A 12,408-nucleotide genomic window follows, 5' to 3' on the forward strand; every position below is an offset into this window, starting at 1 on the left:
ACACACACGACAATTAAACCACATTAAAGAGACTTTTATCTCTTAACAGTAACCAATCCCTCAGCCCAGCAGACTTGGGGCTCAAGTTACCTGTTGCATTTTCTTGTATTCTCCCACTCTGGCATAGGCCATGAAGAGGTGAGAGTGATACTCCTCACTATTGGGAACTTTCTTCACAGCTGCCTCATAAAGTTTTGTAACTAACTCCGCTATGATAAAGAGAAAAAGATTTCAGCATGCTTCAATAATCAAAGTAAATGCTAGCATCATTTAATGTTCTCTCCATATGGTGGAAATAGAGGTCTATTATCATTGAGGAGAAGGAAAGCATTCGCTCTGCTTTTATTTCATTTGATGTGTATGTGTACAGGTCCCGGGGCATGGATTCAAGGCCTGGGTACTATCCTTGAGCTTCTTCTTGCTCAAGACTAGCATTCTACCAATAGAGCCACAGCTCCATTTCTAGCTTTTTGAGCAGCTAATTGGAGATAAGAGCCTCACAGACTTTCTTTCCCAGATTGGCTTCAAACTGCAATCCTCCTATGCCTGAGGAGCTAGGATTATAGTGTGATCCACCACACCTGGCTCATACGCCTCTTTTGGCTGTTGTTTGGTGGAAGCACAAAGTAGGTCAAGACTGCTCATTACATTGACAACATGCAGCCAGGATCCGGCTGTCTCCTCCCTCTTTTTCTTTTTTTGCATGTCCTAGGCTTGTGCACAGGGCTTGAGCACTGTCCTTGGGTTTTTTCACAAGGCTAAAACCCTACCACTTGAGACACAGCACCATTTTTGGGTTTTTTTTCTATGTATGTGGAACTAAGGAATCATAGCCAGGTCTTCGTGCATACTAAGGCAAGCACTCTACCACTAAGCCAAACTCCTGGCCCTCCTTCCCAATTCTTTAGTTCCACTAGACTCGTTACTTAGTGATTTGAGATCTGGACAATAAGGCTCAAACCCAGCCAGGGCAGGAAAAGTCCATGAGACTCTGATCCCCAAAAGATAACCAGGCAAAGTACCAAAGTGGAGGTAAGTCTCAAGTGATGGCATGCTGCCTGTGAGTAAAAAGCACAAGGGTGTGCACTCAAGCTCTGGTACCAGCACCCTGAGAACAAGGGGAAAGACTTCATTCAGCAAATCACAAGGACACAAATAAACTCACGCTAACCTCCATTCCACGTCAGGGAACCCAACGCTTGTTAAATACACTTTCTGTTCAGGAGCCTTGTCAACAAGCCCTGACTATGGCATCTATCTACCTACTGTCATCATGTAAGTTATGGCTGATACCTACATCAAACAAAGCAAAACAGAGAAGTCCTAGGAAAAAGGGGAAAGCCCATGTTCAGGCTTTGCAATGGAAAGAAAGCCACATACGCCGATGCATCTCTCGGTAGAGAATGGTCAGTGCTTGTAATGAGTTGTCATCTGTGGGCTCCAGAGCAGCCACTTCCTGAGCCAGGGTGAAAGCTTCCTCTTGCTTTCCAGTTCGCTGTAAACCAATTGCCTTTAGGACCTACCAACAAGGAAAGAAATATCAGTTTTGCTTGGGTTTTTGGCAGTACTGTGGTTTGAACTAAGGGCCTCATAATTACTAAATAAGCAATCTACCACTTTAGGAATGCCCTCTGCCCAATTCATTTTTTTGAATGAAAAGCTGGTCATGCCTACAATCCTAGCTACTCAGGAGGTTGAGATACGAGGATCACAGTGGGAAGCCAGCCTAGGCAGCAAAATCTGAGACTCTTATCTTCAATAAGCCACTCAGAAAAAGTCAGAAGTGGCCTGTGGCTCACGCCCCTCACCCAGACCCTGAGTTCACACCCTACAGCAGAGAGAGAGAGAGAGAGAGAGGGGGGGGGGGGGGGAGGGAGGGACGGAGGGGGGGGGGAGGGAGGGACGGAGGGAGAGGGAGAGGGAGAGGGAGGGGGAAGGGAGAGAGAGAGAGAGAGAGAGAGAGAGAGAGAGAGAGAGAGAGAGAGAGAGAGGGAGAGAGAGAGAGAAACTCGTTCATGAGCTGGGCATGGTGGCTCACACTTGTAGTCCTAGCTACTCAGGAGGCTGAGATCTGAGGATCATAGTTCAAAGCCAGCCTGGGCTGTGAGACTCTTATCTCCAATTAACCACTAGAAAACTCAAAGTGGCACTATGGCTCCAGGGATAGGAAGGTAGCCTTGAGCTGAAGAGCTCAGGGACAGTGCCCAGGCCCAGAGTTCAAGCTCCACAACAGACAAAAAAAAAAAGAAAAAAAAAAGTTGAGACAAGAAATTCAGAGTTCAATGTCAATCCTTGAGTTACAAAGTTTTAAAAAAGGGGGTAGGAATGTGGTTTAGCACTAGAGTACTTGCCTAGCATGCATGAAGCCTTGGGTTTTGATTCCGCAGTACCACATAAACATAAAAGGCCAAATGCCCTTTGAGCCCTGTGGCTCAAATGGTAGAGTGCTAGCCTTGAGCAAAAGAAGCTCAGAGATAGTGCTCAGGTCCTGAATTCAAGCCCCAGGATTGGCCAAAATACATACATACATACATACATACATACAAAAACACAGAAGGAATTATGAACCAAAGACACAACCCGAAAGCAGAAGTTGTAAAGGAAGCTTATGTACAATTTACATATCAGAACCACTTTGAATACATTTACAATATTGAATATAAGCAACTTAAGTTTTCTTCCTATTTGTTTAGAAGTTTTGTTTTTTGAGTGTTTCTTTTGTTTGTTTGGAGGGAAGAGTAGTGCAAGGGATCAAACCTCCAGTCTTGTACATGTTAGACAAACACAATACTTGCTACTAGCTTTGCTCAGGACTGCTTCCAACTCAAGACTCCCCATCCCCAGAGATTACACGAATGTACCAGCATGCCAGACCTTAATTTACTCATACTAAGTAAGTCAGTATATATAGTAGCCTCGCATCTGTGGCTCATGCTTATAATCCTAGTTACTCAGGAGGCTGAGATCTGAGGATCACGGTTCAAAGCCAGCTTGGTCACAGAAGTCCATGAGACTTTTTTTTCTTTTTTTTTTTTGCCAGTCCTGGGCTGGAGCTCAGGGCCTGAGCACTGTCCTTGGACTTTCTCAAGGCTAGAGCTCTACCACTTGAGCCTCAGCACCACTTCCAGCTTTTTTCTATGTATGTGGTACCGAGGAATCGAACCCAGGTCTTCATGCATGCTAGGCAAGCACTTCAACCACTAGGCCAAACTCCCGGCCCAGTCCATGAGACTCTTATCTCCCATTAACTACCAGAAAACCACAAGTGTCACTGTGGCTCAAGTTATAGAGCACTAGCCTTGAACAGAATAGCTCAGGGACAACAGCCAGGATCAGAGTTCAAGCGCCAGGTCTGACCAAAAAGCGGGGGGGGAATAGAGCCAGGTAAAGTATCTGCCCAGCAAGCATAATGCAAATGCAGGCAATCCCAAGGTTCCAAGTTCAAACTCCAGTACTCCCCAAAATAGTAACAATAATAAAGAATCACAAAAAAGAGTCTTTAACTCCTTCATGGGTAGCAGGAAATGTTTCTCTTTTTCCCTACTTTAACCTTGTTTTAATACTTAAAAAAATATATTTGTTAAAAGGGGGGGAGGTGCAAAAAAAAAGAAATTCAGATAAAGAATTATAAATATAACTACATATGTGAACAACTCAAGGACAAATGAACTTACCTTAGCACAGTGAAGATCTCTATGTTTCTTCAACAGTTTATCTGCTTGCTGAATTGCCATTTTATTATTCCCATTATCAAGATAATCTAGGAAAAGAAAATATGTAGTAGTTATTATATTCCTACAAAAAATATGAAGAGGGAGAGAGGGCTGCTCAAGCGGTAAAGGACTTAGTTAGCAAGCATGAGACCCCAGAGTTTGATTTGCAATACTGAAAAAGAACTAACCACCAGGCACTGGTGGCTCACACTTGAAATCCTACGACTCAGAAAGCTGAGATCTGAGGATCATGGTTCAGGAGCCAGCTCAGGCAGAAAAGTCTGTGAGACTCCAGATCTCCAATAAACCACCAGAAAACCAGGAGGGGTGCTATGTATGGCTCAAAGTGGTAGAGCTACTAGCCTTAACCAAAACAGCTCAGAGACAGAAATCAGGCTCCAAGTTCCATAGGACACCCCCCCCCAAAAAAAAAGTCTCATGGACTTCTTGTCTGTCCAGGCTGGCCTAAAGCCAAAGATTCTCAAATCTCAGCTCCCTGAGAAGCTAGGATTAGTCATAAGCCACCACAGCATATCTGATGTACATTTACAGCAAATGTTCACTCAAGCAAACCTATCCACACCCTGTGTGATTAGAGCACTTACAGTATGTTATTAGTAATTACCACCCTCAACCTGTGTGTCAGATCTCTAGATTTGTTAATCCACTAGAACTACACTGCGGCCTTTTCATCTACATTTCCCATTGTCTACCACTCCCAAACCTTGTTGTAACCACTGGGGTAGAAAGGGGAGAGAAAGGAAAGGGGACTAAGTTCCTTTCTCAGGGTCTTCATCACTGTCTCCTCACCTCTTCACCCAACTCCTGCTCTTCATAGCTAAAGTGACCCCAGACCCTGCATTTGATCCAGTATGGCCAAAAGATGACAAACAGTTGAGTGAACAAACTCCTAAACATCAGACAATTCTAACTTCCAACTAACCAGAAAGGCCAGAAATGGAGGTATAACCCAAGTGGTTGAGTGAAAAAGCTAAGTATGAGCATGTAAGGCTCTTAGTTCAAGTTCTAGTACCAGAAAAAGAAAAAGGAATAAATAGGCCCTGAGTTTGGCCTAGTGGTAGAGTGCTCCCCTAGCATGCACAAAGACCTAGGTTTGATTCCTTGGTACCACATACACAGAAAAGGGCTGGAAGCGGTGCTGTGGCTCAAGTGGTAGAGCTCTAGCCTTGAGGAAAGCCCAAAGACAGTGACAGTGCTCAGGTCCTGAGTTCAAGCCCCAGGACTGGCAAAAAAAAAAAATTAGGGCCGGGAGTTTGGCCTAGTGGTAGAGTTGCTTGTGCCTCATATGCACGAAGACCCAGGTTCGATTCCTAGGTACCACATACATAGAAAAAGGCTGGAAGTGGTTCTGTGGCTCAGGTGGTAGAGCTCTAGCCTTGAGAAAAGTCCAAGGACAATACTCAGGCCCTGAGTTCAAGACCAATAACTGGCAAAAAAGAAAAAATTAGTAGTCTATTAAGATACACTTATATACTCATCTATAAAATGATACAAAGTACCTAACAATACTCCTTTGAGCCCCTCCCCCCAAAAAGTGCTAAGAGGCCCTTTCCTTTAATCCAACAAAGATGATACAAAGTGGCCAGGTACAGAGGTACATACCTATAATCCCAGCACTTAAGAAGTAGAAGCACAATAGAGTTCAAGCCCACTCTGGGCTACAAAAGTAGTTCTAGGCCAGCCTGAGCTACATAGATAGACCCTGACATGTCAATGTAAAAACAAACAAGTCCAGCTTGGTGGCTCAGGCCTATAATCCTAGCTACTCAGGAGGATGAGATCTGAGAATCCTGGTTCAAAGCCAGCCTAGGCACTAAGGTCCATGAGACTCTTATCTCTAATGAATCACCAGAAAACTGAAAGTGGTGCTGTGGCTAAAGGAGTAGGGTGGTAGATTTGAGCTGAAAAGCTCAGGGACAACACCTAGGGGCAGGGGGTGGGGGTGGGGGAGACAACTATAAGGCTTAGCTAGGTATGTAACTCAAGTGATAAAGCACCAGCTGTGAGGGGAAATAAAAAAGTAAGCTGGGAGCCTGTAGCTCATGCCTGGAATCCCACCTATTCAGGAGGCTGAGATCTGACAATTGCAGTTCGAAGCCAGTTGGAGCAGGCAAGTCTGTGAGACTCTTCTCCAATTAGCAACTAGAAAGCCAGAAGTGGTGCTATGGCTCAAAGTGGTAGTTAGCCATGACAGAATTGCACTTAAAAGCTCAAGGTCAGTGCCCAGGCCCTGAGTTCAAGCCCTACAACCAACTAAGACAAAAACAAAAGCAAAAAACAAGCGAGAGCAAGGCCTTAAGTTCTCCCCCAAGCCCTACCTCAGTGTTGAGGACAGAACTCAGGGCCTTGCACATGCCACAACAGCACTCTGTCACTTATCTCTATCTCTATGACCAACAACAACAACAAAAAAAAAACAGGGTGTATGAAGGTCAAGACAGTCTTCACGAATACAATATTTTGGGTGTTTCTTGGGAAAACAAACAAAACCAAATTATCTTGTTTTTGGTGCTGGTCCTAGGACTTGAACTCAGGGCCTGGACACTGTCCCTGAGCTTTTATGCACAAAGCGAGCTCTACCACTTGAACCACAGCTCCACCAGCAGCTTTTTGCTGGTTAAAGGTAAGAGTCTTGTGGACATCCTGTCCAGATTGGCTTCAAACCACAATCTTAAGATCTCAGCCTCTTGGGTAGCTAGGATTACAAGTATAAGTCACAGACACCCAGCTGAAGTTTTAATCATACTTAACAGGAAAGAAGTCCAGAATAAATATCACCTTTGACTGAGAATGTAGGAATTTTCATTAATGAACTATAGAACAATTTACTGACATCTGACCAGACACTCAAACAAAATTTCTAAGTCATGCCTATAATTCTAGCTACTTAGAAGGCTGAGATCTGAAGAGTGTGTTTCAAAGCCAGCACAGGAGGGGAAGGAAAAAAAAAAAAAAAAAGGTCTGTGAAACTCTTATCTCTAATTAACCAGCAGGAAAAACAAAAAATTGAAGTGGCACTATGGATCAAAAGTGACAGAATGCCAGCCTTAAGTGAAAAAGCTCAGGGACAACACCCAGGCCCGGAGTTTAAGCCCCACGACTGTGACTGTCATTGAGAAGACACTACTGAGAATCATGCTCCCCTAAACCAGGCTGGTCAAAGACTGAAGGTACAACAGTTAAAGCAAGGATCTGTGCATGGGGCAGGGTGCTAATGTACATTTCTACTCTGAAATGTCTCTATTCCTATTCTGCAATTTGCTAATCTGGTAATTCCCGTGTTCTACACCAAGGTTAAGTCTAGTACCAGACTATCATTTTCACTTCCAATTGATTAAAAGTGGTGAGGGGGTACTTCATATAATAGAATCAAACTTTTTTTTTTTTAAAGCCAGTCCTGGGGCTTGAACTCAGGGCCTGGGTATTATCCCTGAGCTTTTTGCTTAAGGCTAGAACTCCACCACTTGAGCCAGAGCATCATTTCTGGCTTTTGATGTTTATGTGGTTCTGAAGGATAGAACCCAGAGCTTCATGCATGGTAGGCAAGCACTCTATCACTAAATCACATTCCTGGGCCAAAGTTTTGAGGGTTTTTTGGAGGTTGGTTTGTGGGGCTTGAACTCAAAGCCTTGGGTGCTGTCCCTGAGCTCTTTTGCTCAAGGCCAGCACTGTTCCACTTTGAGCCACAGCACCACTTCCATCTTTTGAGTAGTTAATTGGAGATAAGAGTCTCCTAGGGACTTTTCTGTCCAGACTGGCTTTGAACTGTGATCCTTAAATCTCAGCCTCTAAATCTCAGTAGCTAGGATTACAGGTGAGAGCCAATATAGAATCAAACATTCTTATTGTCTCCATTCTTGTCCTTCCTTAAGCAATAAGGATTAAAAACTGTGTGCATATGTGAACACGTGCCAGTCCTAGGGCTTAAATGCAGGTCCTGGGGACTGTCCCTGAGTTTTTTTGCCCACGGACTTTCCTGGCTCTGAACTCCCATCCTCAAATCACAGTCTTCTAAGTAGGAAGTCATCTCTCACATATGGCTTAAAAACACATAGACACTTTTAGGTTAGTGATGGTAGAAGAAAGCATCAAATCACACAAGAGTATAAAAGCTAGTGAAAACTATATAGCATAAAAGGACTATTTCAAAAAAGCCAGATGATGGAAAATTTCAGGCCAACTTGCACTAACACAGTGAGTAAGGCTATTTCAACTGTAGATGAAAGTAGAATTTCAACCCACTACAATTTCACAATGAAACATGATCCTGAAAGAGCTGAAGTACCAGGCAAGGTTTCCTACCACTGCAAAATCCCAAGACATTTTGCAGTACCAGTGGTGTCGCACGAAGCAGCGGTGATGCTAAACTGAACTTGGTGGAGTGCTCAGCTCTCTCTTGAGAATGCTGTGTTCACTCCCAGCTCTGCAATCTATTGATACAACACTGGGCAAGATAATCTCTTTGGCTGTTAGCCCAAGAATAAGCACTCAATGGAATTACTCAACTTTTGAATGGTAGACAAGCTCTACCATACACCACCTTGTTTACCTGCTACCCAGGAAACATCCGGACTCAAGGATTAACAGTTGTTTAGAATATTAATATACTTAAACAACAAAAATCTTAAGTTCAAAGTCAAAAGTGCTCTAGTCACTTGCTGGACACTTGTGGCTCACACGTGTGGCCAGGTGGCTAAGATCAATGCTCGATGTCAGCCCCAACAAGAAAGTCCCAGGAGGCTATTCCCAATCAACGACCCCCAAAAAAGCCAGAAATGAAGCTGTGGCTCAAATGGTAAATTACTAGCATTGAGCAAAAAACCTCACAGACAGTGCACCAGCCATGAGTTCAAGCCCCTGGACTTGAACACCAAAAAAATAAAATAAGTGTACAGTCAAACGATCTGTTCCCTTTCTTTTTCCTATTTTCTTACTCCTGCCGGTTTCTATTAATCGCCTTAGAATCCCTGAAGAAAGCCTTTTCTAATCCACTTCCCATGCTGACAACAAAAAATTACATAACTCTGACTTCTGTTTTCAGAATACATGTCACTTTGAGTTAATACGTCCTGACATTTAGCAATGTGAAATGGTGCTGTTAAACAGATGACTCAAAACACTATGAATTCCAAATGAATATGGGACCAAAGACATTTCTTTAGTCTCAAGAACTTTAAGAATTCAATTATTCTTAAAAGTACTGACTCTTTTCAACATAATAATAATAGGCCAGGAATATAGCCTAGTGGTAGTGTGCTTACCTAGCATGGACGGAGCCCTGTATTTGATTCCTAGATACCACATATACAGAAAAAGCCAGAAATGGTGCTATGGCTCAAGTGGAAGAGAACTAACCTTGAGAGAAAGCCCGAGGACAGTGTGCAGGCCCTGAGTTCAAGCCCCAGGACTGGCAATTAAGTCCACAGACAAGCTGGGCACTAGCAGGTCATGCCTGTAATCTCAGCTTCCCTGGAGGCTAACATCTAAGGATCATGGTTCAAAGCCAGCCAGGACAGGAAAGTGTGTGACTTTTTTTTTTTTGGTGGGTCATAGGGCTTGAACTCGGCCTGGGCACAGTCCCTGAGCTCTTCAGCTCAAGGCTACCGTCCTACCCTGAGTCAAGCCCCACTTCCCATTTTCTAGAGGTTAATTGGAGATAAGTTTTTCAGGTTCTTTTGTGCTTGGGCTGGCTTTGAACCTTGATCCTGAGATCTCAGACTCCTGAGTGGCTAGGATAACAGGCGCAAGCCACCAGCTGTGACTCTTGTCTCCAATTAAATACCAGAAAATCAGAAATGAAGCTGTGGCTCAAAGCAGTACAGTGCTAGTCTTGAGCAAAAACACAGCTCAGGGCCTGAGTTCAAGCCCCACAACCATCACTATCACCACCATCACCAACAACAACAACAAAAAAGTCAACTAGCAGCAGTTATACAAAGCTGTAATAAATCAACACACTAGCCCTGAATTTACATTCTTTTATCACCCATTCTATGTATCACCTCTGCACTCTGAAAACAGATTCTGAAGGGCAGAGGATATGAACACCCAGCTCCAAGAAGTACTAGTTAATGGTCTCAAATTTCCTTACCTGTCAAAAAAAAAAAAAGTCAGTAGGCTGAGATCTGAAGACTGAAGTTTGAAGCCAGTCCAAACAGAAAAATCCCCAACTCTAATTTCCAAAACACTGGAAGGAGAGATGCAGCTCAAGTGAGAGAGCACCACTCTTGAGCTAACAAACTTAAGTGAGAGTGAGTTCCTGAGTTCAAACCCTAGTAATAGCATGCCCCCCTCCAAAAAAAAATTAGCAGGGTGCCAGTGGCTCACACCTGTAATCCTAGTTACTCCAGGAGACTGAGATCTGAGGATGAAAGTTTGAAGCCAGCTGGAACAGAAAAGTCCCTGTGAGAGTTTTCTCTCAAATTAACCACCCAAAAACCAGAAGTGGTGCTGTGGCTCAAAGTGATAGAGCACTAGCCTTGAGGGTAAAGAGCTCGGGGACAGCGCCCAGGTCCTGATTTCAAGCTTAAGGACCAACACAAAAATAAATAAATAAATAAAGGGAAGGGCAGAAACATTAGCCCCCGAAAGAATGTGTAAAAATTAAATGGAAAATTCCATTTAAAAGGTCCAAAACATAAAATAAGGTAATAATAGGCTAAAAACGGTGACTGACATGTATTCTATTACCCACCTCACCAAATTGTTGCTAGGGTCAGAAGATGTGGGAATACAGCATCACACAATAAAAGCGGGATCCATTAGGCCAGAAATGTGAACACACACGTCACGGGTACGGCATTCATCAAGAGAACTTTTAGTAACAACCACAGTCTACGTTCAAAGACTATCTTTGCAAAAAAAAAAAAAAAAAAAAATACTGACCTTGAAGCTTCGCCATAAACTGAGCTAGCCCAAGACCACACAGCCCAACCCTTTCAAGAGGAAAGGAAGGGAAATGTGGAAGGGGGAGAAAAAAAAATCGTCTAATGATTGGAAATTTCAGTTGCCAAGAAAGTGTTTAGTCTAAGACTCCATTCTGGGGGTTTCTTTCTCCCCCCCGCCCACATCAAAATTTATCTTAAAGTAAGAGACAGAAAGGGATGGATCCGCCGAGCTTCAGGAGGAGTGGCAGGAGAGCTGCCCGGGTTTCAGCTTCTCCGCGGCTGTTCGGGCCCACGACGCCCTCCCGGCGCCTCCCACGTGCGGCCGAGCAGCCGCTCCCGCCCGCCGGCAGCTCCACGCCCGGCGTCCCGGGGCCCGGGCCGCATCTGGATGACCTTGGGTCCCCACGAGACAATCCGCCGGGCCCAGGGCCCGTCCGTTTCCTTCAGGATCGTCCCCCGTGGCGGGACGTCCTCCCGCGGGCGGGCTGCACCACCCTCTTCCCGGAACCGGGGTCCGCTCCGGAGAGACGCCGGGCGCCCCCGGGAGCGGCCGTTAGCCGCGCCGCCCCCCGAAGCAGGGCGCGTCCCGGGCGGCCTTCCTGTCCCACTCGCTTCGCCGGGACCCGCCGCGGCCCGGAACGCGTCGCTACCGGCCGGAGGCTCCGCCAGGCCGGGCCGGAGACTACGCGAGGCCGCCGCTGCGGCCTAGCTGCCCGCGCGGCCCACCCCCTCGGCGGCCCGCTCCGCGCGCACGCTCCCTCCGTCCCCCTCCCGGGCCTTACCCCCGGGCAGGGCAGGCCTCGGCGTGACGAGCTGGTGACCAGGCTGGCCCCAGGCACTCACCGTAAATGGGCCGGAGGCGCCTGTCGTTAGGGTCCTGCACATGGCCCCGCGTCGCCATGATGACAAGCGCAGAACCGCAGTGCGCACGCGCGGGACGGGCCCCGGGAAAGGAGCTGTTAAAGGGCCAGCGTCGAGCCCACCGATGTATCGCGAGAGTCGAGGGCTGGGCCGGAGGCTGGGCGTGCGCGCGCAGAAGCGGAAGTGTTCGCCGCCCTCGGCCGGCCCCCGGCGCCGTTCCGTCCTGCTCCCCGTCCGGCTCCGGGAGTGGAGCGGACTGCGGGGACGTCCTGTCGACACGAGTGCGGGGGAGAGCGATCCGCTAAAGTTAGGAGGACTCCGCCTCTGTAGCCCCTGGACCTCGGTCACAAGTCGAGACTTGACGTCTCCATTTTCAGTTTTCGAACCCAGGGCCTCAGGCTTGCTAGGCGCATGCTGGGCCAGCACGCCGCGAGCCGCAGTCCCGGACGCCGCCGCCCCATTTTTTTTTTTTTTTTCCAGTCCTGGGCTTGAGCTCAGGCCTGAGCACTGTCCTTGGACTTTCTCAAGGCTAGAGCTCTACCACTTGAGCCTCAGCACCACTTCTGGCTTTTTTCTATGTATGTGGTACCAAGGAATCGAACCCAGGTCTTTGTGCATGCTAGGCAAGCACTTTAACCACTAGGCCAAACTCCCGGCCCCCCATTTATTTATGTATTTATTTATTTAACTTGGCTTTGATTCACGGTTGAGTTGTTGATGAAAGCAGGGGAAAGCGGGCAGGGAGCCCCCCTCCTCCCGGGCTCAGCCAATCTGGGGGATAACCAAATGAATGTTGAGTTACGCGGATACGAGGTTGCAAGTGGCTTGGGGGCTCACGCCTGTGATCCTAGCTACACAGGAGGCTGAGATATGAGCATCAGGGTTCCAGGACAACCCAGGCAGGAAAATCTGTGGTACTCTTTGAT

The 12,408-nt window shown here is 46.4% G+C and overlaps 1 protein-coding gene across 6 annotated transcripts in view; it reads right to left on the reverse strand.

Annotated features, from left to right (window-relative positions):
* The window catches only part of Naa25 (N-alpha-acetyltransferase 25, NatB auxiliary subunit), a 51,139-nt gene extending 39,612 nt beyond the window's left edge, over positions 1-11,527 (reverse strand). For 2 of the 6 annotated variants that reach the window (XM_090320091.1, XM_090320090.1), the window contains exons 1-4: positions 11,465-11,527; positions 3,675-3,760; positions 1,381-1,519; positions 91-209 (exon numbers count right to left, since the gene is read on the reverse strand). In XM_090320091.1, coding sequence (XP_090176217.1) covers positions 91-209; positions 1,381-1,519; positions 3,675-3,760; positions 11,465-11,522 — 402 coding nt within the window. In that variant the 5' untranslated portion in view covers positions 11,523-11,527. Of the gene's footprint in view, positions 1-90; positions 210-1,380; positions 1,520-3,674; positions 3,761-9,736; positions 9,826-10,428; positions 10,603-11,014; positions 11,177-11,464 lie in introns of those variants that run through there. The other 4 variants (XM_090320094.1, XM_090320093.1, XM_090320095.1 and 1 more) reach the window with 4 other exon arrangements.
* Between the last annotated feature and the right edge of the window lie 881 nt (positions 11,528-12,408).

Source organism: Megascapheus bottae, chromosome 28, assembly GCF_031878675.1.
Source record: "Megascapheus bottae isolate mThoBot1 chromosome 28, mThoBot2.hap1, whole genome shotgun sequence".
In the NCBI taxonomy this organism is placed as follows: domain Eukaryota; kingdom Metazoa; phylum Chordata; class Mammalia; order Rodentia; family Geomyidae; genus Megascapheus; species Megascapheus bottae.